The sequence below is a fragment of the Thalassophryne amazonica genome, chromosome 13, assembly GCF_902500255.1.
Source record: "Thalassophryne amazonica chromosome 13, fThaAma1.1, whole genome shotgun sequence".
Taxonomy (NCBI): Eukaryota; Metazoa; Chordata; class Actinopteri; order Batrachoidiformes; family Batrachoididae; genus Thalassophryne; species Thalassophryne amazonica.
Window position 1 is genome coordinate 46,015,373 of NC_047115.1, and position 27,874 is coordinate 46,043,246.

The 27,874-nt window shown below is 43.4% G+C and overlaps 1 protein-coding gene and 1 long non-coding RNA gene across 3 annotated transcripts in view; one reads left to right on the plus strand and one right to left on the minus strand.

Moving 5' to 3' along the window:
• The window catches only part of mertka (c-mer proto-oncogene tyrosine kinase a), a 54,089-nt gene that overhangs the window by 19,077 nt on the left and 7,138 nt on the right, over positions 1-27,874 (plus strand). Inside the window, exons 8-18 of one of the 2 annotated variants that reach the window (XM_034184867.1) lie at positions 4,450-4,595; positions 9,755-9,890; positions 12,528-12,678; positions 13,274-13,380; positions 13,450-13,545; positions 14,536-14,616; positions 14,707-14,799; positions 14,934-15,052; positions 15,780-15,889; positions 16,619-16,778; positions 20,202-20,338. In XM_034184867.1, coding sequence (XP_034040758.1) covers positions 4,450-4,595; positions 9,755-9,890; positions 12,528-12,678; positions 13,274-13,380; positions 13,450-13,545; positions 14,536-14,616; positions 14,707-14,799; positions 14,934-15,052; positions 15,780-15,889; positions 16,619-16,778; positions 20,202-20,338 — 1,336 coding nt within the window. The remainder of the gene's footprint in view (positions 1-4,449; positions 4,596-9,754; positions 9,891-12,527; positions 12,679-13,273; positions 13,381-13,449; positions 13,546-14,535; positions 14,617-14,706; positions 14,800-14,933; positions 15,053-15,779; positions 15,890-16,618; positions 16,779-20,201; positions 20,339-27,874) is intronic. The other variant, XM_034184868.1, reaches the window with a different exon arrangement.
• LOC117523370 lies at positions 3-17,880 on the minus strand. Its single transcript, XR_004564485.1, has 3 exons — positions 17,670-17,880; positions 13,076-13,079; positions 3-14 (listed from the first exon to the last, which is right to left on the minus strand). It is a non-coding gene; the product is annotated as an uncharacterized LOC117523370 (long non-coding RNA).

Consider the following 27,874-nt stretch of genomic DNA (forward strand, 5'->3'; position numbering starts at 1 on the left):
AGTGATTTTCCTGTCTTTTGAGGTTTCAAACTGAGAAGTATGGGGCATTATTGTAGCAAAAGTATTTGCAAATGCGTATTTTGATCTGTGTGTGTGTAAACCGATCCACAAATGCGTATAGCAATCTGTGTGTGTAAATACATCCACAAATGTGTAAAAAACAAAACAAAAACTGTGCGTGTGTAACCACATACACAAACGCGTATAGCAGTGTGTGCGTGTGTAAACAGATCTGTTTACACGTACACACACCCACACAGATCAAAATACGTATTTGCAAATACTTTTGCTACAATAATGGTCCCATAGAGAATCCTCTGCCCTTGAGCTTCAAGTGATTCCCAAAGTGCGAGTCACTGCCCCCTGGTGCGCTGTTAAATTACTGCAGGGGAGCCATGAAAAGTCATTTATTCTCTATACTGGCTTGTTCCAATTAAGGGTTACAGGGGAGCTGGAGCCAATCCCAGCAGTCATTGGGCAAGAGGCTCAGTACACCCTGGATAGGCTGCCAATCCATCGCTGGGACATATATAGACAGACAAACATATATACAGTCGCGGCCAATTTAAAGTTTCCAGTTCACCAAACTTGTGCATCTTTGGAAAGGGAAGGAAGCCAGAGCACCCAGAAGGGACCCACGCAAACACATAGAGAACATGCAGACTCCATATAGAAAGGACCAGGTGGGAAGTGATCCCAGGACATTCTTGCTGTGAAGAATCCATGCTAAGTCACTGTGGTGAATTTTAAAAGTCTTTAATTTTCAGTTTTGTCATGAAATTTAAAATGGTCCAAAATACTGTATTTTAAAAATAATAATAATGATATTAATAAAAAAACAACCTGTGATAAACTGGCATCTTCTCCAGGGTGTGTACCCTGTGTCACTCCCTGTGACTGCTGGGATAGGCTCCAGCCCCACTGTAACCCTTGACTGGAGTAAGTGGGTATAGAAAATGAATGAATAATAAAATAAAGTCATGGCATTTAAATTGTTATTTTTCATTTATTTGCCCTAGCTTAATATCACGCATACACTCACCAGCCACTTTTTTAGGTACACCTGTTCAGTTGCTTGCTAAAACAAATAGCTAATCAGCCAGTCACATGGCAGCTACTCAATGCATTTAGGCATCTAGATGTGGTGAAGATGACTTGCTGAAGTTCAAACCGAGCATCAGAATGGGGAAGAAAGGGGATTTAAGTGACCTTGAACGTGGCATGGTTGTTGGTGTCAGATGGGCTGGTCTCAGTATTTCAGCAACTGCTGATCTACTGGGATTTTCATGAACAACCATCTCTAGGGTTTACGGAGAATGGTCCAAAAAGAGAAGATATCCAGTGTGTGACAGTTGTGTGGACAAAACTGCTTTGTTGATGTCAAAGGAGAATGGGCAGACTGGTTGAATGGGCGGCTACATGGTGATACCATGTCAATACGGACCAAGATCTCTGAGGAATGTTTCCAACACCTTGTTGAATGTATGCCATGAAGAATTAAAGCAGTTCTGAAGGTAAAAGAGGGTCCAATCCTGTACTAGCAACGTGTACCTAATAAAGTGGCCGGTGAGTATGTGACACTTAATTGGAGTAAGTGGGTATAGAGAATGGATATGTGTGTGTGTGTGTATATATATGTATATATATATATGTATATATATATATATACTCCATCTTCAATCAATCAATCAACTTTTTTCTTGTATAGCGCCAAATCACAACAAACAGTTGCCCCAAGGCGCTCCACATTGCAAGGCAAGGCCATACAATAATTATGAAACACAGTCTACGTCTAAAGCAACATAACCAAGGGATGGTCCAGGGTCACCCGATCCAGCCCTAACTATAAGCCTTAGCGAAAAGGAAAGTTTTAAGCCTAATCTTAAAAGTAGAGAGGGTATCTGTCTCCCTGATCTGAATTGGGAGCTGGTTCCACAGGAGAGGAGCCTGAAAGCTGAAGGCTCTGCCTCCCATTCTACTCTTACAAACCCTAGGAACTACAAGTAAGCCCGCAGTCTGAGAGCGAAGCGCTCTAATGGGGTAATATGGTACTACGAGGTCCCTAAGATAAGATGGGACCTGATTATTCAAAACCTTATAAGTAAGAAGAAGAATTTTAAATTCTATTCGAGCATTAACAGGAAGCCAATGAAGGGAGGCCAACACGGGTGAGATATGCTCTCTCCTGCTAGTCCCCGTCAGTACTCTAGCTGCAGCATTCTGAACCAACTGAAGGCTTTTTAGGGAACTTTTAGGACAACCTGATAATAATGAATTACAATAGTCCAGCCTAGAGGAAACAAATGCATGAATTAGTTTTTCAGCATCACTCTGAGACAAGACCTTTCTGATTTTAGAGATATTGCGTAAATGCAAAAAGGCAGTCCTACATATTTGTTTAATATGCGCTTTGAATGACATATCCTGATCAAAAATAACTCCAAGATTTCTCACAGTATTACTAGAGATCAGGGAAATGCCATCCAGAGTAACGATCTGGTTAGACACCATGCTTCTAAGATTTGTGGGGCCAAGTACAATAACTTCAGTTTTATCTGAGTTTAAAAGCAGGAAATTAGAGGTCATCCATGTCTTTATGTCTGTAAGACAATCCTGCAGTTTAGCTAATTGGTGCGTATCCTCTGGCTTCATGGATAGATAAAGCTGGGTATCATCTGCGTAACAATGAAAATTTAAGCAATACCGTCTAATAATACTGCCCAAGGGAAGCATGTATAAAGTGAATAAAATTGGTCCTAGCACAGAACCTTGTGGAACTCCATAATTAACTTTAGTCTGTGAAGAAGATTCCCCATTTACATGAACAAACTGTAATCTATTAGACAAATATGATTCAAACCACCGCAGCGCAATGCCTTTAATACCTATGACATGCTCTAATCTCTGTAATAAAATTTTATGGTCAACAGTATCAAAAGCAGCACTGAGGTCCAACAGAACAAGCACAGAGATAAGTCCACTGTCCGAAGCCATAAGAAGATCATTTGTAACCTTCACTAATGCTGTTTCTGTACTATGATGAATTCTAAAACCTGACTGAAACTCTTCAAATAGACCATTCCTCTGCAGGTGATCAGTTAGCTGTTTTACAACTACCCTCTCAATAATCTTTGAGAGAAAAGGAAGGTTGGAGATTGGCCTATAATTAGCTAAGATAGCTGGGTCAAGTGATGGCTTTTTAAGTAATGGTTTAATTACTGCCACCTTAAAGGCCTGTGGTACATAACCAACTAACAAAGATAGATTGATCATATTTAAGATTGAAGCATTAAATAATGGTAGGACTTCCTTGAGCAGCCTGGCAGGAATGGGGTCTAATAAGCATGTTGATGGTTTGGATGAAGTAACTAATGAAAATAACTCAGACAGAACAATCGGAGAGAAAGAGTCTAACCAAATACCGGCATCACTGAAAGCAGCCAAAGATAACGATACATCTTTGGGATGGTTATGAGTAATTTTTTCTCTAATAGTCAAAATTTTGTTAGCAAAGAAAGTCATGAAGTCATTACTAGTTAAAGTTAATGGAATACTCAGCTCAATAGAGCTCTGACTCTTTGTCAGCCTGGCTACAGTGCTGAAAAGAAACCTGGGGTTGTTCTTATTTTCTTCAATTAGTGATGAGTAGAAAGATGTCCTAGCTTCACGAAGGGCTTTCTTATAGAGCAACAAACTCTTTTTCCAGGCTAAGTGAAGATCTTCTAAATTAGTGAGACGCCATTTCCTCTCCAACTTACGGGTTATCTGCTTTAAGCTACGAGTTTGTGAGTTATACCACGGAGCCAGACACTTCTGATTTAAAGCTCTCTTTTTCAGAGGAGCTACAGCATCCAAAGTTGTCTTCAATGAGGATGTTAGTCATATGTGTCAAAATTGTGATTAAAGGTTTACTTTGTTTAATTATTTTTAATAATAATTAAAAAATAATTCCTTTTTAGAAACATATGGAGTGCTGCCTTTCGTCTTTACATTTGAGGAATGTGGTGCTGTGGAACTCTCCTTCCACTTGCACAGTCTTGGGTTTGAATAATTACAGCTCGCCCTGTTGTTGTAGTAACATGGATGGTAAGTGGAATGTGGAGACTTTTGCTGCTTTCTCCTGTGCTGATGGAAAGTGTCACCTTCAGAAAATGTCATATCCACTAAAACTATGCTACATTCTCCAGAGCTCCAATAGGAAAAAGGCGTGGTCTCCCTGACTAAACATAAAGTTCCTGCTGGGTGGTGTTGCTTCCAGTTTCCTTCCTAAACACACCATGGGGGATATTTTATCTTCTTTTATGCCAGGAAATGGCCAAATACCAAATTGTAATCAAAGATTGAATAAAGCGACGGTCTACCTCTCATTCTGTGGTTGTTTCTTTAAAATACTAATAATAACAATGTTGGCATTCTTCACCATTGTTGCCTCTTTTGTTATCTTCTCAGTGCCGTCCATTTATCCCCGAAACGTCACAGTGCACCTGAACGATTCTTGGCTGGTGATCAGGTGGAAGCCTCCGCCGGATGACAAAATCAACGGCATCTTACGTGGCTATGATGTCATTGTCAGACACGGAATGCAAGTGAAGAAGGTGAGCTCATCAATACCGCTGTGCATCAGATCCTTTAGGTTTTGGCTTTCAGAAAGTTTCCAAAGAGAATAAGTCATATATCAGAAATGTGGGAACCTCCAAAGGTCAGTTTCCTTGTTTTAATATTTTTCTAGTCTTTCCACATCTCAAAAGTATTTAGTTTTTTTTTTTTTTTTTTGTGAGAAGTCCCCCCCCCCCCCCCCCCCCCACCCACACAGCTTTTTTTTTTTGTCTTTATCAAGAAATACCATACTTAAAATTTGTATATATCAGTTGGAAGTGCTGTTAAAGATGTTGTCAGGTGTGTTGTTATTTTCTGGTAAGTTTGTATGGTTTTTGTGCTGTCTGTACAAAGTTGTTTCCTAACGTCTGGGTCACAGTTACAGGAAGCTGATGAGGTGAAAAATGGGTCATCTTTGGTTTGGTTTTTTTTTTTTTTGGTCTTTGCTCATCATGTGACTTTGAGTCATAGATTGAATGGAATATGAATACAACGGGATGTAGATGAATATGTGGTGCTCGCTCACTTGTTGGTGTCACTGCACACAAAGGCTTTGTAACACCAACAGTGACTGGACACATGCACAAAGGAAACACGTCATCGTCTGTTTCTGTAAACAGCCTTACAAATGGAACATACTTATTACATATGTACAAATCATGGATAAATCAGAGAAACTAGGTAATTGTACCCGAGGGCATAAAGTCAGTAAGTGCTACGGCAAGCTGACATTTGACTCCAATTATCTTGACCTTCACCCAAATGATTGTCCTGTGGATGACCTTGCCAGGACAGTTCTAGTAGCCACATTTAGTCCAAATCAGGGTGAAAATCAATTATTTGACTTTGACCTTTGCCAAAATTAATTATTGAAGGGCAGTTTCGTGATCAACCTTCACTGACATGCCAAGTTTTTTGTTTTTTTTAGCAAATTGTCCTGGAAGGAGTAGACAGAAATCAAACAGTAACATGGACATGTCCATGGTCCCAGTGATTAACCTTTCGCAAATTTGATCTCGCCCACCTTCATGTGTACTGAATTTGGTGGACATCGTTTGAACAATCAACATATTGACCATTGCCTCCAGTGATCTTGACTTTTGTCAAAACAACGCCTTTCAAGGCAATTCTGGGGTTGACCGTCATCTACTTATCAAGTTTGGTGGAAATCAGCTAAAGGACCTGGGGGGTTGAAGGATAGATGGATGGGCAGATAGACATTTCTCAATTTATGGTGTATGTTGTTGCTGGATTTTTAAGACGGAAGTAGTTATAGCTTTCTACATTAACATGCAGTTTAATGGAAAAAAAAAATCTGAAAGTTCCATTCCCGTTGCCAGAATAATCCTGTAAAAAATACTGTCAAAATATATATGAATACTGTAAGTTTTTACAGTATAAAGTGGTTGTAATTTGCAAAAAAATTAATAATAGGATAATTGGGAATGAGCAGCATTGACCTGGGGAAATTCTGTATGGGACACAAGCACACTCACAGCTTACAGCATTATTCTGACATGTTGATTATTCTGAAAATGCAATGAACTGCAGAATTCATTTTATCGTATTGATATATAACCTACTCAGGTCTTTTTTTCAAAACTCCTCATATTAACATACTTTGTACAAATACAATAAAATATGTTAATATGGCAATATGACATACCATTCATTATATTTTCAGAGTAGTTCCTATTGTGTAGCAGCACAGTGGCACAAACAGCCAGCATGTTTGTCTTCCAAATAAAATATCCCAGGTTCAAGGCTGCCTGAGGATCATTCACCTGAGGTTGTGTTAAGAAAATCCGGATTAACAGCTGAATCCCATGTTAAACACTCTGGGGTCACCCTGAGCAAATAGGATTATTGTACAATAAGTAAAAAAAAAAACTGCATTTAAAAATCTACAGAAATAATTAGTTTAAAAATGGCGTCACATTGTTTTAGCAATAATATGCTGCTGGATTTACTGATTTTAAAATGTAAATAATTGTAAATTACAACAACTTTGTGCTGTCAAATTTACGTTCACTAAAGCTGTTTACATATTTTTGCAATACATATTAGAAAATTATTCTGGCATCTGTCAGTTTGTTTAAAGTTTAAAAACATCAGATTTTTTTTCCTTTACAGTGAGAATAGAATGTGCATTTCTCTTCAACTACGTTTGGTTGAATTATGTGATGAAGGCATGTTGGACCATTAGTCACGGGTTCAGTGCTCTGTCTCAGGCTTCCAGCCTGTTTCTAAAGGAGTGGAACCTTAGATGCTGATGTGTGGTGTTGTGAAATACAGGATCACGTCTGTCATGCGTTTCCTTCATTTTACAGCAAATGTGTGACTCCAGAAAGTTTGTCTGTTTCTTTTTTCTCATGAAGTTTCATTATTCATGATACTTCCCATTGTTCTTTTCTATAAAATTGTCCTAAATATCTCAAAGCTGACCATGATAAAACCTGTTTGAGGCAACCTCGGCATAACCGCCAGCTCCCCCGTGATTCCTTTAAAATCTTTTTTCATATGAAAAAAGAACAGTTGAACCAACTTAAATGAATTGTTTCAATTGGTGGCATCTAAATTAATTACATTGTTTGAACATAAGTTTGTAAGTTACTTACTAACTTAAGTTCAAACAACTTAATTCATTTAGATATTACCAATTCAAACAACTTTTTTAAGTTTGTTGTTTTTTCAGTGGTTATTACACTAATTTTGTGGACTATAGACTTTTGTAAACCCATTTCTAGCACCAAAAGCAGTTCATCCATATGAATTAAGGTGTATTTTCACTAAAGATGAATAGAATTTTTAAAAACATTTTTAGTTTTTTCAGGTGTAGACCCAAATTATGTTGCTCTACCATGTTCTTGACAAATATGTGACATATATTCTGAAAGTTGCGATTGTTGTGAACACAAAATTTTCTTAAAAGGTGAATTACTGAAGATATGGTCAAACATATGGAGTGTGCTACTGCTATTGAGAAAACAGATTAAAGTGAGAGGTTTCCTGGCTAGATAATTAACCAATTTATCCTATAATTAAAATGTGTTTTGGGTGACTTGACAGCAATCAGAGGATAGTGCTTAACCCCATGAAAGTACAGGTGTAAATGTACCCACAAAGCATTGATCAAGCCACCTCCGGAGGTGGTCAAGTATGCTTTGTCGCCATATTGAACACCAGTGTAAATGTAAATGCGTTGGCAGTCCAAATGGTCACATGACCCTCTTCTTCAGCTATATGGCTGAGTGCAAGTGTGCCTGGATAAAACCAACCACATTCTTCAGAAAATAAAATCAAAGTTTGACTGTGCATAGATTTGTAAAGGCCCCATTCTCTCCCACCTGTCTTACTGCATTCCAGGATCCAGATGGTCTGCTGAACAGTGTCGGCACTGACCACAGCTGTAATAAAAGTCAAGCATACATCAGCATTCTTCTCTGCTTTTGTCTTCAGCATTCCACCTGTTGAAGACTTCTTCCCCACTTTGAATAGCAAAAAAATATGATCACGGATAGCTGCCATCTTGCTTTTTGTTTTTTTTTTGTTTTTTTTTCTTTCCTGGATATAAACAAACCAAAGCAGGTCTGGCATGAGCTGAAGTGAGCAATCACATCGCAGTTTGATTTCAGTGTGTTGTCACTGGAGACACATTTATACCAGATGTAAATGTACTCTGGTTAAAATTCATATGTACACATAATCTGGGCAACAGACACATTTTTGTACCAGGTGTAAATGCGATGGTGCCACTGGGTCTGTGGCAGTCTGTTACAGTGGGCACTAAAACTCCCTAAGGTGAAGTTTTGTATTTATCTGTGAGGATTCACTTTTATTTAGGTTATTGGTTGTTTTTAATTCAGTTTCATAGTGTAAACAAACAGGGTGTATGTGTTTCATGAAATTGTTTTGTAAGGCGCATCTGAATAGTGCGTGGTTTAAATACCACAAAACACTGTGCTAGACTTTTGACTAGGTACTGTGTTGTGATCATTTTCTGCTTCTACATGCTACCAACATCATTGCACCTGATAACACCTTATTTTTAGAACAACACAACCATGAGTGGGCAGTCCTACTTCCAAATTAAAGGGCGTGGGTGTTGGGCATGAAGACCACAACTGCATTGGGTGGTAACTACTCTTGTTGCACTGGGCTGCTTTGTACCAGGTGATATCTTATAATGACTTTGACTGCTGAAACAATGTTTGCCTTAATCGGTGATGCCGGTAACGTGTTACTTAGTAACACATTACTCTAATCTAACTGCTTTTTTCAGTAACGAGTAATCTAACGCATTAATCTTTCCAAATTGGTAATCATATTAAAGTAACTTCTCCAAGTCACTGCATGTTAACTATTATTTTTGCATTGTGGGTCGATCGCAGCATTAAAAGTGACCCATGGGCAGGGTGTCGGGGTCAACTGAACTGCAAACTTCGCCCACTTTCAGCGAGCTGCAAGCTTTTCCTCCGTGGTTTTGCGCTGCTCCTCCAAGTTGAAAAAACAGTCATCATCTCTCAAGCACGCTGACGCCAGCACACCTTCACTGAGCTTTAAAAAGACATTTTAATGCTCCCCCCCCCCCCCCCCGATTTAAAACACTTGAGCTGAGCTGCTGTGTGTGTCTTCATTAAAAACAGCTGATCTGCGACACATTAACAACTAACACTTTTTTCCAGCACCTAAACTCTCTTTTTGAGGACAACATGATGTAAAAACACAGATAAAAATTTCTTACCTGTCTATCTGGTCATGTTTTCTGCATAAGTAAAGGTTATCCATTCTTCCTGCTCAGACGCTAAAGCAGGGGTGAACCACAGAAAAGGGGGTGTGGGGAGGAGGTGACTATGAAGTGAGTATTGGCAAAACGGGTTATCATTTTCATGTTGAGGTGGCAGGGGGGTGTTGGCAGCTGCTGAAAGTAACTAATGAAGTAACTAAGTTACTTTTTCAAGGAGTAATCAGTAATTGGATTACTTTTTCAAAGTAACTGTGGCAACATTGGCCTTAATATACCACTTAAACTTTGCTCTGTTATAGCATTTGATCTAATAGGTATGTTAATCTCTACAAGGGTAATTGTTAATGTTTAACATCATCATTCAGACATAATCCACTCTTAAATGTCAGTTTCTGTTGTGCACTGTTTCAGATCCACAGCTACACCACTACAGCTTTTGTAGCACTTCTGGAATTCAACACCACCTACAGTGTGGAAGTGTCTGCATGCACACAGGCAGGGAGCGGCATGGTCAGCCCACCAGTCTCGCTCTTTGTACCAGAGGACAGTAAGCTGCTCTGTTCTTGTGTCTCCTTGTTTCATCATCTGGAAACCTTTAAATTCATGAACTGGCCCACCTTAGTGATGTATATTTTCTTGTCTATAGTATTACATTTGAATGGTATTTCTGCCCTCTCATACAAGCTAGAACATTTACAACTTGTGCAACCAGGATTAACTGCATATGTTTTTTGTTTGTAAAATGATCATTAATTAGTATAATTTGCTCACAGTGATTATCAATGTTGTTTTCAACAAACACATAATTATCTCGGCCATGGAGATTATGGTTTGGTGTTTTTTTTTTATGCTTGTTAGGTAGCTAGTTGTATGTATAATATAATGTGTGTGTGTGTGTGTGTGTCTGTCTATATATATATATATATATATATATATATAAGTAACATACAAATCAATTATTAAAAAATCATACATTGTGATTTCCAGATTTTTTTTTTTTTAGATTATGTCTCCCACAGTGGACATGCACCTAAGATGAAAATTTCAGACCCCTCCATGATTTCTAAGTGGCAGAACTTGCAAATTTCGCAGGGTGTTCAAATACTTATTTTCCTCACTATATATATATATATATATATATATATATATATATATATATATATTCCATTCACTTATCTTTAAGCACTTAACTTACACCAATTAAAGGTTCTGGGAGTGGCTGGAGCTTAACCCAGCAGTCATAGGGCGTGAGGCGGGATACAGGACGCCAGTCTGTCACAGGGCCACATATAGACAAACACATTTACACCCACATACACACTTTGTATCAATTTGAAGTTCTCAATTCACCTTACCTGCATGTCTTTAGATGTGGGAGGAAGCCGGAGCACCTGGAGGGAACCCACCCAAACACAGGGAGAACATGCAAACTCCACACAGGCCACAGGTGGGAATCGATCCCATGATCTTCTTGCTGTGAGGCAACAGTGCTAACCACTAATCCACTGTGCTGCTAAATCAGTTCCAACAAAAGTGAATATGTGAGCAATATTTTTTATTCAATAATAATAATATATTTATTTGAAAGTGTACTGGCCAGTAGAATACCACACAAACAGTTACAAATCATCATGTAGCATTAACATGATTGTAAAACACAATTACTCACACTTTAAGTTGCATTATCCTTAAAATAGTTATGAGGTCCTGCGTCCTATGATCTGGTTCAACTTATAGACCAAAAAAATCACACGTAAATAGAACCCAATTGTCATATCAATTATCAACAAAGTTGAAATTGTGTTGATGTTGGGTGGATTTAATATGGCTTGAGGGGCTGTTTCACCTTGGTGGAAGGATGGACACTACTGAGTACCCATGTAGTTTGACACTGTATCTGCTCCACAGAGGTTTAAATAGTTTGACATAAATTAAAAAAGTGAAGGTTTATCAGCAACCCCATTATATTCAGTGGCACATTTAGGCAACTTACCTATCATTAAGTAAAATGTAATGCTGTGGTAATTTTTTTTAAAGCACACTAACATAAAGTAACAGAACATTAGTAGCACAGAAATGTCCCAGTGATTGTAGCTGTACAGTTGCTTTGTTATACATTAATGTTACAACTGCAGCCTGTCTGCTCTATGTCTGCCTGATCCCCTTTAAGGCCCCCTGACACGAGCATGACTTGATTCACGCACTTGCACGACCTGTGTTGTGAGGGAGAGCAAACTCGTCTTTAACAGGTGCAGACTGAACGGCGCATGCAATTGCGCAAAGAGAATTTTGAAATGTTCAAAAAAATCCTTCACGCATAAATGTCGTGCTACGTGGCGCAATCTAATCACCAACACAACGTGCAGCTCGTCAAGTAGAGTAAAGAAGTGAATAGAGCGAATAGTGACGTCAGCGGATTGCATCAGAGCGCAGCTCATCTGAAGGATTATAACAAGATGTTAAATCTGTTATAAACATACTTTAACGGGTGCACATAAGAAGGATAGAACACGTAACTGTTTTATCAAGCCATGACAATGTAAACATGACAAATAATTACCTTTTAGACGGCTAAAAATGGTTTCTCCAGCTAGTTAGGTGCACACTCACGACTCCGGCTGCAGCACTCCTCTGTGATTCAGGAAGTGATTAGAGCCGTTTTCAGCGGCCAATTTGCAGAGAAATTGATTAATCCGCCACAAAATAATTATTTTATATATGCAGCGTCCAGTGCAGAGCACGTGGCAGGCGGTGGAACAAAGAATGGTGTCCAGCTGGGATCACAGCGGGTGAGATCGTCACAACAACAGGTGTGCAAGTGCATGAGTCAACGTCATGCTCATGTCAGGGGCCTTTAGATGGGAGACCTCTTTGGAAGGTCAGGAGCTGTGTGTGTTCCTCCAGGTAAAACTGGAGTTGTGTCAGGAAGGGTATCCGGTGTAAAACTTGCGCCAAAGTCCAATGTGGATCTGTACCGGTACCACTGTGGTGACCCTGAAGAAAATGGGAGTGGCGGAAAAACCACCACCATATTAATGTTACAAATCTTTTATTTTATTTTATTTCTGTCCTGTTCACCCTAACGCTCAGATAAGGGCTGTGAATGTTGGATTTTGAATTTGCTACAAACTGACCACTGTTTCCTTTAACTTTCTGAATGCTTGTCATTTGTTTCCGGTCTCAGATTCAGCAACACCCCCATCATCCAGCCCTGACGCTGGGGTTTCAGACCTTGTCTATGTGGTTCTTGGCGGGGTGTGCAGCTTGTGCTTTCTGCTGCTTATCATCTGGGTGGCTATCTGTATTCGCAACAGACCATCTGACTCTTGTTTTGGGTATGCCGGGGTCTCCCTTTGTACAAACACAGTTCTGAACTAATTATCTTCTTTGCTCCTATTTGATTGTCTTATCTTTGAAACCACTTCAAGCCACTGTCTTTCTGACCTTGTCTTCCCTGTTTTTTACTTTGTCTGAAGAACTTTGATTTAAAACTTATGCCTGTTGGGATGAGTAATCTTTCTTCGGTTGTGAGTTTGAGCAAAGTTTGAAAAGCTAAATCCTTCTGGACTGAGTTTGAAAAGTTTCCATTGCATCCTTTACATCATGGTCTGCACTTCAGGACGGCAACAACTTTCCAGCTGGAGATCAACAAGCAGCTGCTAAGCGTGTCAAATTCGTAATATAGTCTGTGACTCAGTGTTACCACTCAGGATATTGATAAGAATGTATCACTCTGCTACAAAAACACATCTGAACTCGAAATCAGGAAATAAGACACAGAGCTTCATTTCTAAGCTAATGTTTTCAGTTCAAAGTGTCCTGTGTAAGAACACTGGTCTATATTTTTATATCATGTGAGAAAATTACCACACTGTTTTTATAGTATTTATTCTTTTTTTTTTTTTCCTTTTGTCCTGTCGCCATCTGCAGGTGGATGTTTGGAGGTGAAGAGAAGCTGGAGCCTTTTGTACAGTACAAACCACAGAGATCCTACAACCGGTCTGCCATAGCGGTCACACGTATGTTCCAGAATAAGTGTGGTTGGGTGGGTGGAGATTATGTATGCGGACCTTCAGTGACATTATTATTAAAACTTGTGCTTACAGTTGAACACCTTGGAATTAGTGAACAACTCCAGGCGAAACTTCAAGATGTAATGGTCATGAGGAACTTACTTTCTCTTGGGAAAGTTCTTGGAGAGGGTAAGGGATCAGTTTGATGTTTGGCAGTAGTGGGCACAGCTAATTAGCTGTGGGACCGTCTTTCACAGTCCCATCATCCTTCGCATGCCTGGAGTGGTTCTGGTTTGACTAGCAGGTTGTAAATAACGAAAATAAAGTCAACGCTCATCACACACACGAGGAAAAGTAAAACAAACCGGCATGAAATGCAGTCAGTGGAGGCACTGAAATGTAACTTCATGTATGTATAGATTTTTTGGGGGTTACTGGCCGATAGGCCGCTAACCCTATGCATGGTGCGCCGTTTATCGCAGTCCTTGACGTTGTCAGTTTATTGCGATATCTCAAAAACTGTCTAACTTTTTTCTACTAATATAGATAATTGACATTGTTCCTGTGTGAAAATCATATTCGTAGATTAGTTTGTTTGGAAATGGTGGCCATTTTTATGCCAAAAAATAGCCATTTTGAGCACTTAAGGGCAGTTTTCTCAAAAACTGTGTGATAACTTTTTTTAAAAATTTAACAAGGGTACAATGTTGGTCATTGACATTTTTCCCATCTCAAAATTATTTGCATAAGTTCGTTCATGTGGAAATGGCTGCCATTTTTATGCCGAAAATGGCCATTTTGACTTGGGCTTTAATTGAGCCAGTAACCAAAAGGGCCCTTGGCACGTTAGTTGAATAATTTTTTAAATCCCAAAACAAATCACATCCAGGTTATGTGCCGTTGATACTCCCCTTCCACAAGGTCCTTAAGTTTCTGATACCTGCAAGGAAACAACGATTTTCTCTGCCATATTACCGTGTGACTGGAACCCCTCCACATGCGCGAAGGACCATGGGACCCTGAACTCATCTGTTACCGAAGATAACTTTGCAGATAACTCTTTGCAGATTAGCTTTTCAGATAACTTTAAAAACCATTAGTGGACTAATTAGCATCTACTAAATTTAGTTCTGCTAGCTTTAAGGTGGCTAACTTTTTTTTTTTTTTTTTTTTTTTTAGGTGAATTTGGTTCTGTTTTGGAGGGACATTTAACACAACTAGACGGAACATCGGAAAAAGTTGCTGTAAAGACGATGAAATGTGAGTCCTGTGTAGGTTTAATGATCTTTTTAAGTCAACAAAATAAATTATACTGACAAACATTTAACTTTTCTATCAACCATCATACAGTGGACAGTTTCTCTCAAAGGGAGATAGAAGAGTTCTTAAATGAAGCTGCCTGCATGAAAGATTTCAACCATCCAAATGTTATCAGGCTACTTGGTATGACAGAAGCACCAAGCCGTGCAGTCTAAGTTCATAGACTTGTTTTATTGTGAGTGTTTGTTCCATGATAACGTTTGATTTGAGGAACCTCACTTTCTGTGTGTGTGTGTGTTTTGATTGGTTCCCTTTAGGAGTGTGCTTGGAGTTGGGCTCGGGTCACTTTGCGAAGCCAATGGTCATCCTGCCATTCATGAAATATGGAGACTTGCACAGTTTCCTGCTGCGCTCACGTCTATCAGAAAGTCCAGTGGTAAGAAATCAGTCAGTCGCTTAATTAATGTCATAGATGAAACAATACTGTAGAGCAGAGGGCTCAGTGGGATGATGTTAACAATAAGAATTTATTTGTATAATGCTTTCACAATCTAAATACAAAGTGTTTCACAATATCACTTATGAATAAAAACTAAAAGTAATGAAACTGTAGAACATAATAGATAAAGCAATGGGGAAGGATATTCCTGAGTTAAAATATGTAGGCAATCGAGAACATGTCTTGAATCTCATTTTAAACACCTCAATCAAACTCTACTCCATAATCTCTACCATTAGACTATTTCACAAAGACGGTGCTTGATAGGATAAAACTCTACCACCCACTGTTTTCTTACCAAATTTGAGGACACACAGCAGACCAATGCAACTTGGTAGCCCAACTCCCTCTCCTCATCTGGATAGCATACAAGTGTTGGCCCAGGTCTACCAGTATGTAGACCAAGGTTTGATTCCCATTCTTGCTACTTGTCTGTGTCCTTGGACAAGCCACTTCATCTGCAGTCCACCCAGCTGTAAATGGGTACCAACTTCAGCTGCGGAAGTATCCTACCTTGGACGTGTCCCATCCTGGATAAGTTGCAGAGTCTCTTCCACTTCACGCTGTGGATTCCAGGGATAAGCATCAGAACCAGTGGGCTTCAGGACCCATCAAAGACTTCATATCACCTTGTTATTGTATTGTTCTGTGTGTTTTCTTGCAGTTCCTACCCACTCAGACACTGCTGAAGTTCATGGTTGACATTGCTTTGGGGATGGAGTATCTCAGCGGCCGTAACTTTCTACACCGTGACCTGGCTGCTCGTAACTGCATGTGGGTTGTTTCTTGTGATTGGAGTAGAGAGTACAGTGTGTACAGACAGAACATTGTAATTTGTGACAATTTGACCATTTTAACAACTTCACTCACTTTTCTAACTATAAAGAAACTCATTGAAGAGTGTTTCTCTATCAAAGCCTAAATAACCATATTAATGCAAAATGTCAACAAAAAAACACACATTTTTATGCATATTTCCAGGGTCTGTACTGCAAGTTTTCATTTTTAATATTTACTGTAATTTCTTACAATAAGTTTAATTAAAACCGGTTCTGTTATTTATTACTAATTCTGCTAAAAGTCCTTTAAGACTATCTGCCCCTTCATCTGAATCCTCAACAAAATTATCACATTGCAAGCCAGGTCTAACATTTTCATCAAGTTTTTTTCATCAAGTGAAAAAAACAAACAAACAAGCATTTTGTAATGTAAAGCAGGAGATAAGGGAAAAGAAAAATCTGGGCGTTTTGACAGTTTTTTTTTTTTTTTTTACACCTTAATGTTTCAGCAACCTTCCTATAATTACTGACCTACATTTACTGTCACGGTTGTTACATTTTGAGAATGTTTAATATGAAGCTCAAATATATTTTGCTGCAAAAGACAGATAAACAGTTTTACACAATATGTTCCTCCTACATTGTAAACAAGTATTTAAGATAGATTTTTGGGGGGTTATCTCTGTTTTGTAAATCCACTTTCTTGTTTGTTTGTTTTTTATAGGCTGCGTGATGACATGACTGTGTGTGTGGCAGATTTTGGATTGTCCAAGAAAATCTACAGTGGGGATTATTACAGGCAGGGCCGAATAGCCAAAATGCCAGTGAAATGGATTGCATTGGAGAGTCTGGCAGACAGAGTTTTTACAGTGAAGAGTGATGTGGTAAGAAATTCTTTCTGTCTCCTAAATGTCATTTACTGTTAATATGAAAATGTTTCACGCAAAAGGCATCTTTTTGAGTAACTGGCAGAGGTACCCATTTTTACCTGGGTGAAGCGTAGATACTAAGTTGTAAACATTTTTCATTCAAAATAAATAAATAAATGTAAGCACACCGTTGGAATAAATGCAGTGATTTTAGTCTATAAATGAACTACAGCATTGACAAACTGCTCTTGTTCATTCTTTCAAAAGTGCTGTATGATTGTGCCAAAACTACCAAACTTGTGCTGTTTCCTTGTAGTGTTAAGATATTTATTGTACAATGTGATTATTTCATTTTTCATTTTATTGTCTCATGCTCTGAATTGTATTGACTTAGAATAATTACTGCTATAATTCCACACACTCCAATACAGTAGGTGGCGGGGTGTACCTCTAAAGCTGTTTTGTGAGAAGAAAAAGTTTATTCTCAGACTATGGCTGTTGACGCTGAATGTTTTAAAGCAGTGATTCATGACGGAATTATTTGTTCAGGTGTGGAAAGCAATGTCATCTTTTAGAAGTCACTAGCATGACATAGCATGATGGAAAGGCTCCTATGTGAGCATTATATGACAAATATCTATAATATTATGACTTGTTGTGTAGTTAATTGGTGGAACGGATCATGTCTAAGAATTGTGCGTTACAACGGTGGTGGGTGATGTGCAAGCTGCTGCGGAGATGCACACACACGTTATGCCACTTGCCACTTTATATATAGGATCTTTACTGTACACTGGATACACTCATTCATCACTCATCTTCAAGTGCTTATCTGGGATCGGGTCGCCAGGGCAACAGCTCCAGCAGGGGACCCCAGACTTCCCTTTTCTGGGCTGTATTGACCACCTCTGACTGGGGGATTCTGAGGCGTTCCCAGGCCCATGTGGAGATATAATCTCTCCACCTAATCCTGAATCTTCCTCTGGGTCTCCTCCAAGATGGTCATGCCTGAAACACCTCCCTAGGGAGGCACTCATGGGGCATCCTTACCAGATGCCTGAACAACCTCAGCTGGCTCCTTTCAATGCGAAGGAGCAGCGGCTCTACCCCAAGCTCCCCACAGATGACCGAGTTTCTCACCCTATCTCTGAGGAAGACACGGGCCACCCTCCTAAGGAAGCCCATTTTGGCCACTTGTATTCACAATCTAGTTCTTTCGGTCATGACCCAACCCTCATGACTGTAGGTGAGAGTAGAGACGAAGATTGACCAGTAGATCGAGAGCTTTGTCTTTTGGCTCAGCTCCCTTTTCGTCACAGCTGCTGCTTCTCCTTCCAATCTCACGCTACATTGTCCCCTCACTCGTGAACAAGACCCTGAGGTACTTGAACTCCTTCACTTGGGGCAAGACCTCATTCCTCATTAGGGGAGGTGATGGTCTAGTGGTTAAGGCATTGTGCTAGAGATCAGAAGATCCTTGGTGCGGTTCTGGGCCCCCCCTCTTGGTGGGCCCTGCCGACGCCCTGCGTGCTTCCCTCGCATATGGGGTTACTTCCTGTGCCTCCGTTGGGGGGGCGGTGTCGGGGTGCGTTCTGGCGCCGTCGGGCCGCTCCCTTGTTGGTCCGTCGTGCTGCCCCGGTGGCTCTGGTGGCTGCCCATCCTGGCCCCTGTGCCCTTCCGCTTCCCTTTTTCGCCTGGTTCCTCCTGGGGCCCTGCGTCCTGGGCCCTTTTCCATTGTCGCTTGCGGTCAGCTGTATGGCTTCCGACGCGCTGGAGTGGTCCATGTCTTATGGTAGGGTTCTGTACTTTTATCTTGGCCCAACACACCAGCCACAGTAGTGATCGGATGTATAGCTGTGATCTGGGTCTCTGTATGTGGCTGGTTACGTGTTCGTGGCCGACACCACAATTCAGTTTTGGGTGCTCTCAAGGGGATCAAGATTCTGGTGTCCTAGATTAGGGAATGAATGCTCACTAACTAGACAACAAGCTGTTGCTGTCACTGCTTGTTCATGTGTGGTGGTTTGTTCCAGCATGTTTTATGTTGGGGTCCCGTCTTCTTGGCGTCTCACTTCACAGTTATTGCTTTCACCACTTGTCTTTCGTTTTTGTCTGTCTTTGTGTTGTTTTGGTGGTCAGTCCCTCATGATAGAATTTGTCAGTCAGCTTTGAGTAGGATGTTGTAGGGTGATCGGGAAGGGCGGATGGGGGTCACACACACACCACATTCAGTCACGCACTACATACCTTCTGTCCTGCAAGAATAAATTGCATATATGTGTATTAATGTTCATAAATGGTTCTGCCTGTGTGGCATTTACCATTACTATATATGCAGACAAGGAAAAAAAAAAAGATCCTTGGTTAGCCTGACTGGAAAATCTGGGCAAGGTCTTTAACCCCTATTGCTCCTGGTGTGTAGCGAGTGCCTTGTATGGCAGCACCCTCACATCAGGGTGAATGTAAAGCACTTTGAGCATCTGATACAGATGGAAAAGCGCTATATAAATACAGTCCATTTATTCCTTACCCAGAGTAGGCAATCCATCGATTTCTTGTTCAGAACCATGGCCTCAGATTTAAAGGTGCTGATCCTCATCCCAGCCGCTTCCCCCTCGGCTGTGAACAGATCCAGTGAGTGTTGGAGGTCACAGGCCGATTAAGCCAACAGGACCACATCATCTGCAAAAAGCAGTGATGAGACCCTGAGCCCACTAAACTGGAAACCCTCTTCCCCATGACTACGCCTTGATATCCTTTCCATAATTATCACAAACAGGATTGTGACAAGGCGCAGCCCTGGTGGAGGCTAACCTTCACCGGAAAAGGAATCCCACTTACTGCCGAACACCCAAACACAGCTCTCGCTTTCTGAGTACAGAAATTGGATGGCCCTGAGAAGAGACCCCCTCACTCCATACTCCCGCAGCACCTCTCACAGTATCTCCCGGGGTACCCGATCATACACCTTCTCCAAGTCCACAAAACACATGTAGACTGGATGGGCATATTTCCAGGCCCCCACCAGGATCCTTGTGAGAATGAAGAGCTTGTTCCACGGCCAGGACGGAACCCACATTGTTCCTTTTCAATCAGAGGTTCGACTATTGGCCAAACCCTCCTTCCCAGCACCCTGGAGTAGACTTTACCAGGGAGGCTGAGTAGTGTGATGCCCTTGTAATTGTCACACACACTCTGGTCCCCTTTTTTTAAATATGGGGACCACCACCCCAGTTTGCCACTCCTTAGGCACTGTCCCAGACCTCAACGCAATGTTGAAGAGACGTCTCACTCAAGACAGTCCCTCCACCCCCAGAGCCTTCAGCATTTCGGGACGGATCTCATCACTGGATATTTGAGATTAATTCTGAAAAGCTGTGCATTTGTAGAAACTGAACAGATATATGAAAGTTTAATGAAGTATTCTGTATCATGCAGTGGGCTTTTGGAGTCACCATGTGGGAGATTGCAACGAGAGGCATGACTCCGTATCCCGGCATTCAGAACCATGAAATTTACGACCACCTTCTTGAAGGACACAGGCTGAAGCAGCCGACAGACTGTTTGGATGAACTGTAAGTGTTGTAGTGGTTGTTTCAAAGCATATACATATAGATCTGGAAATTTATGATGGGGGAAATTTATGCTTTAAAAAATATTACAGAGTGCAAATTACGAGGTCTGTCAGAAAAGTAACGGACCTTTTTATTTTTTTCAAAAACTATATGGATTTGAATCACGTGCGATTACATCAGACAAGCTTGAACCCTCGTGGGCATGCGAGAGTTTTTTCACGCCTGTCGGTTACGTCATTCGCCTGTGGGCTGGCTTTGAGTGAGGAGTGGTCCACCCCTCCCGTCGGAATCTCTTTGTCTGAGAACTTCCTGAGAGACTGACGCTTTGCTTGATCAAAATCTTTTCAAAAACTGTGAGGCACATCGAAGTGGACACCATTCGAGAAATTCAGCTGGTTTTCTGTGAAAATTTTAACGGCTGATGAGAGATTATGGACTGTTGCTGTCGCTTTAAGGACTTCCCACAGAGCGGGATGTCGCGATGCGCCCTGAGCCGCTGCTGTCTGCCTGTTTCGAGCTGAAAGCTTCCAAATTTAAGCCTCTGTTGACCCAGGACGTTGTGACAGAACAGAGAACTTTCAGAAGAGGTCGGGATCAGCAGTTTATCCGGACATTCCACTGTTAAAGGAGATTTTGTAATGAAAGTGCGGACGGGTCCTTGCGTCGGGACCCAGCCAACGCCGCGCCGCCACAGGAAAAACACCTCCGTTGGAAGCCTTAAGGACAAGTTGGAACATGTCCAGCTGTTAAACAATTTCTCAGATACTCACTCAACTGAAAGCCATCAAAAGCCGCCTGGTTTTAACAAATGGTTATCAACACGGAGGTGTTTTTCCTGTGCCGCCGCACCACGCCGGCTGCGTCCCGACGCGCGGACCCGTTTAACAGTGGAATGTCTGGATAAACTGCTGATCCTGACCTCTTCTGAAAGTTCTCTGTTCTCTCACGACGTCCTGGGACAACAGAGGCTTAAATTTGGAAGCTTTCAGCTCGAAACAGGCAGACAGCGGCGGCTCAGGGCGCGTCGCAACGTCCCGCTCCGTGGGCAGTCCTTAAAACGACAGCAACAGTCCATAATCTCTCATTAGCCGTTAAAATTTTCACAGAAAACCAGCTGAATTTCTCGAATGGTGTCCACTTCGATGTGCCTCACAGTTTTTGAAAAACTTTTGATCAAGCAAAGCGCCAGTCTCTCAGGAAGTTGTCAGACAAAGAGATTCCGACGGGAGGGGTGGACCACTCCTCACTCAAAGCCAGCCCACAGGCGAATGACGTAACCGACAGGCATGAAAAAACTCACGCATGCGCACGAGGGTTCAAGGTTGTCTGATGTAATCGCACGTGATTCAAATCCATATAGTTTTTGAAAAAAATAAAAAGGTACGTTAGTTTTATCACAGACCTCGTATACGGTGACAACTGGGGGTCATTAATTATCTAATCTGTAAAGCATTTGTTATCTTTAGCTCGCTAATGGTAGATAGTTAAACTCTAACTTAAAGTTGTACAGCCACTGGGCTTTTTGAGATTTAACTCATAAAAATAATTTTCTTGGGCACACTATATTGTTCCTTAGCCTTTAACCCTCAAGCAACCAAGGTATTTTAAAAAACAATATGACTGAGTGGGGTTATTTATGACCCCCTTGACTTTATCTTGGAATACTTCTATACAAATGATTGTTTTAGGGTTCTTCATATTTATTTCACTCTCTAATATATTTGTCCTTCATCCATTTCATCCTCACTCTGGGCATCAGGAATCAGTCTCAGTGCTTGTGCAGCTGTAAATTTTGCTATTCTAGCTCTGTTTGCCAAGCTTCCTTACAAAACGGCAAAATACGCGTATACTGATTAGAGTCAGCAAATTACAATACCATCTGACGCTATAATGTTGAAAATCTCATAGATCTTCCCGGGGTCATAAGTGACTTTGCACAAGTTTGGATTATACTTGCCACACGGATCGGCCGATCCTTGCAAAATTCTATGAACAAATGCTGGACGATTGACAAATTCATGGTAGGAAACTTTTTTCCAATTGACATTAAAAAAAATGGTGCACAAAAACATATGCCCAGGGTTATAAATGACCCCACTCAGTCACTTGAGGGTTAAATAAGGGATTCATAGTATGACATTGCCAATACGATCAAAATTTGTGCTCTTTGGAAAGTATTAATAATTAATTTCCCTGAAGGGAAAATTTTTGAACAAACAGTTGCCCATGAAGTACTTTCAGTAGAGACCATAGTGACATTATAGATCATGTAGGGGCTTCCTCCGACTTACATGAGGGATGCTGGGAAGCACATGGTGACAGCCAATCAGAGTAGAGAAAGGCATAGTGATATCAGCTGGCTGTTAGCTCGAACAAAATTTCTCATATATTTTGTAAAAGTTAGTGAGAAATCTAAATCTAAAAATGCAGTTTTTGAAACCAGACAACACCTCTGAAGCAATTTACAAGACATCTTATGGATATTAGAGTGTACGCCCCAGTAACGCACCATCACACAAGGTCAAAGGTAATTTCCAGTCATTTCAAAACCTCATGCATGCATATAAATGCTTCCTCCTGTAGACGGTGTTAAAAGGAAAATAACTGTTTGGAATTTCCACCAGGTAAATATGTTCTCTAAAGATATGTGTTTGGGCTATGTATTAAAACAGATACTTAAATGAGCCTTTGCAATGATGGGAGTGAGGCAAGTAGATGTTCAAAGAAAGTTCAATGAAATGGTATAGTTCAATTTAGAGGTGTCTGTTGGGAAAGTGTAGTGACACGGACCTACAACAGGGGGCGTTAATGAACGGACAATGGATAAGCCAAAATATAACAATTTAATGTTGCAAAATGTGCACAACGGAATACAGACAAATGCAGTTTGAGAACGATAATCAATTATACAAAAAGTGACGTGTGGGCAGGCTCGAGGATAGAAGACGTCCGTCCAGAGAAGAGCCGGGTCCCACATGACTTCCACCGCCAACGGGTCTGAAGAACACCGGAGCCGACAAGTCCTGAATCTCCAGGTGGCCACCGTCTCCAACTGTCAGACCTGGTACTGCTGGCAGGAAGCAGAGACAGTTAATGGTGGGTGTGTGGATACACACCCAGTAAATCCTCAAACACAGAAAACAGTTCCTCCGGGAGGGAGCACCTCCACCTCCGAAATAGGAACACGACAGCAGCTCCTGTTACCACTTATCTGGTTGGAGTGAGAGGCGAAGACGTCGGCACTCTCAATGACCACCAACCCAGCTGACAGGGCACCACAGGACAACGGCTGCAAACAGATCACACGTAAGTCAACGTTCAGACACAGCAGAGAATATTACCTAGTTTAGTAGATGATATCTCGGCAGCGAGGTGGAGTTGCTGCCCGGCTTTTATGGTGATGTGGTGATGATGAGTGACAGCTGGTGCTGTTGATGAGTGACAGCTGTCACTCCCGGTTGCTCCGACGCCCTCTCGTGCCTGAAGTCCGCACTTCAGGCAGGGCGCCCTCTGGTGGTGGGCCGGCCAGCAGTACCTCCTCTTCAGAGGCCCACACAACAGGACCCCCCCTCAACGGGCACCTCCTGGCGCCCGACCAGGCTTGTCGGGGTGTCGGGTGTAGAAGTCGGCCAGGAGGGCCGAGTCCAGGATGAAGCTCCTCTTCACCCAGGAGCGTTCCTCAGGTCCATACCCCTCCCAGTCCACCAAGTACTGGAACCCCTGGCCCTTCCGCCGAACATCCAGGAGCCGGCGTACTGTCCATGCTGGCTCTCCGTCGATGATCCAGGCAGGAGGCGGCACCAGTCCGGTGGTGCAGAGTGGTGAAGTGTGGTAGGGCTTGATCCGTGACACATGAAAGACAGGATGGATCCGCAGTGAAGCTGCGGCCGGACTGAGGACTTTGAGGATGGGAAACAGTCCAATAAATCTGTCCTGGAGTTTGCGGGATTCCACTTGTAGTGGGATGTCTTTGGAGGATAGCCAAACCTCCTGCCGGGGCTGGTATACAGGGGCCGGGGAACGCCGGCGGTCTGCATGGGCCTTGGCACTCGTCCGGGCTTTCAGCAGGGCAGAGCGGGCAGTACGCCACACCCAACGGCACCTCCTGAGGTGGGCCTGGACCGAGGGCACCCCGACGTCTCCCTCCACGAGCGGAAACAATGGGGGCTGGTACCCCAAACATACCTCAAATGGGGAGAGGCCGGTGGCAGATGAAACTTGGCTATTGTGAGCGTACTTGATCCAGCCCAGATGGTTGCTCCAGGCCATCTGGTGCGCGGAGGTCACGCAGCGGAGGGCCTGCTCCAACTCCTAATTGGTCCGCTCTGCCTGTCCGTTCGTCTGGGGATGGTACCCGGACGAGAGGCTTACGGTGGCCCCCAGTTCCTTGCAGAAACTCCTCCAGACTTGCGAGGAGAACTGGGGTCCACAGTCGGTGACAACGTCAGATGGAATCCCATGTAGACGTACAACATGGTGGACCAGGAGGTCTGCTGTCTCCTGGGCCATTGGGAGCTTCGGGAGGGCCACGAAGTGGGCCACCTTGGAGAACCAGTCCACTATCGTGAAAATGGTGGTCATGCCCTGGGACGGCGGGAGGCCCGTGACGAAGTCCAGGCCGATGTGGGACCAGGGGCGGTGAGGCACAGGTAGCGGTTGAAGGAGTCCCTGTGCCCGTTGGTGGTCTGCTTTTCCCCTGGCGCAGGTGGTGCAGGCCTGGACATACTTCCGGATGTCGGCTTCCATAGACGCCCACCAGAAGCGCTGTCGGACCACTGCCACGGTTCTTCGCACCCCTGGGTGACAGGAGAGCTTGGAACCGTGACAGAAGTCCAAGACCGCAGCTCTGGCCTCTGGTGGGACGTACAACTTGTTCTTTGGGCCAGTTCCCGGGTCCAGGTTCCGTGCCAGGGACTCCTGGACAGTCTTCTCCACATCCCAGGTGAGGGTGGCCACAACAGTGGACTCGGGGATGATGGTTTCCGTGGGATCTGACAGCTCGGTTTTGACATCCTCTTCGTGAACCCAGGACAAGGTGTCAGATCTTTGGTTCTTGGTCCTGGGGCGGTAGGTGATCTGGAAGTCAAAACGCCCGAAGAACAATGACCAGCGGGCTTGCCTGGGGTTCAGACACTTGGCGGTCTGGATGTACTCCAGGTTCCGATGGTCAGTGAAAACTGTGAATGGAACCGCAGCTCCCTCCAACAGGTGTTTCCACTCCTCAAGAGTCTCTTTCACCGCAAGGAGTTCTTGATTGCCCACGTCATAGTTTCGCTCAGCCGGGGTCAACCTGCGGGAAAAATAGGCACAGGGGTGGAGGACGTTGTCGGACTCCCTGCTCTGGGACAGCACGGCTCCAATCCCTGAGTCAGAGGCATCCACTTCGACTATAAACTGGCGGTTAGGATCGGGCTGCACCAGAACTGGCGCAGTAGAGAACCGGTGTTTCAACTCCCTAAACGCTGCTTCGCACCGATCCGACCAGGTGAAGGGGACTTTGGAGGAGGTCAGGGCTGTCAAGGGACTGACCACCTGACTGTAACCCTTAATGAACCTCCTGTAGAAATTTGCAAAGCCTAGGAACTGTTGCAGCTTCCTACGGCTTGTTGGTTGGGGCCAGTCTCTCACGGCCGCAACCTTGGGCGGATCAGGGGCGACGGAGTTGGAGGAGATTATGAACCCCAGGAAGGACAAAGAAGTGCGGTGGAACTCGCACTTCTCGCCCTTCACAAACAGCCGGTTCTCCAACAACCACTGCAGGACCTGACGTACATGCTGGACATGCGTCTCAGGATCCGGGGAGAAGATGAGTATATCGTCTAGATATACGAAGACAAACTGATGCAGGAAGTCCCGCAAGACGTCATTAACCAAAGCTTGGAACATCGCGGGCGCATTGGTGAGGCCGTACGCATGACCAGGTACTCAAAGTGACCTAAGGGGGTGTTAAATGCCGTCTTCCACTCGTCTCCCTTCCGGAGCCGAACCAGGTGGTACGCATTCCTAAGATCAAGTTTGGTGAAAATTTGGGCTCCATGCAGGGGCGTGAACACCGAATCCAACAGAGGTAACGGGTATCGGTTGCGAACCGTAATTTCGTTCAGCCCTCTGTAATCGATGCATGGACGGAGTCCCCGTCCTTCTTGCCCACAAAAAAGAAACCTGCACCCATCGGGGAGGTGGAGTTCCGGATCAACCCGGCAGCTAACGAGTCCCAGATGTAGGTCTCCATTGATTCGCGTTCTGGACGTGAGAGGTTGTACAGCCTGCTGGACGGGTACTCAACGCCCGGGATCAAATCAATGGCGCAATCGTATGGCCAGTGCAGGGGGAGAGTGAGTGCCAGATCTTTGCTGAAGACGTCAGGACGATCGTGGTACTCCTCAGGCAACGCCGTCAGATTGGGGGGACCTTTGACCTCCTCATTAGCTGTCACACCGGGTGGAACCGAGGATCCTACACATTCCCGGTGGCAGGTTTCGCTCCACTGCATCACAACCCCAAACGGCCAATCTATCTCGGGATTGTGCTTTACCATCCATGGAAATCCCAAAATCACTCGGGAGGTAGAAGGTGTTACATAAAATACAATCTCCTCCCTTTGATTCCCAGACACAACCAATGTGACAGGCTGTGTCTGGTGTGTGATTAATGGGAGAAGGGTGCCATCTAGTGCCTGTACCTTCAATGGTGAAAGTAGGGCCACTAGAGGGAGCCCAACTTCTTTTGCCCATCTGCTATCCAGCACATTCCCTTCCGACCCCGTGTCCACCAGTACTGGGGCGTGAAGGGTTAGATCCCCACTCAGGATCGTGACTGGGATGCGTGCGGATTTATGGGGTTTCCCCACGTGAGTGTTATGACCCACCATTAGCCCAGTCTCTAAGGGCGGGTGTTGTAGTTTAACCGCTTGGGGCAATTACTCTGTATGTGCTCACTCGCGCCACAGAAAAAACACTCCCCGCGGGCCAGCCTCTGTTGTCTGTCATCTGATTTAACTTTGGCCCTGCTCGTGTCCATAGCTTCGTCAGCAGGGGGAGCTGTTGCCACACGGAGCTCTCTGGCTGTGGAGCGTGGGGACGGCAGCACCCTTTCGGACCCGGAAGGAAGAGGGACGACTCGTGCCCGGCCACGCCCTTCGCCCCGCTCCCAACTGTGTTCTTCTAATCGGTTGTCTAACCGTGTAACCAGGTCGACAAGCCCGTCAAAATCCTGCGGTTCTTCCTTAGCCAGCAGATGCTCCTTCAGGACCGGAGACAGTCCGTTTATGAAGGCAGCGCGGAGTGCAACGTTATTCCAGCCGGACCTTGCTGCCGCGATGCGGACGTCGACTGCATGCTCGGCTGCACTCCGACGCCCCTGTCTCACTGACAGCAGCACGTTCGAAGCAGTCTCACCTCTATTGGGGTGATCAAACACTTGCTTGAACTCCCGCACAAACCCAGCATATGTTGTTAGGAGCCGCGAATTCTGCTCCCAGAGCGCCGTAGCCCAGGCGCATGCCTCTCCTCGAAGCAGATTTATTACATAAGCCAC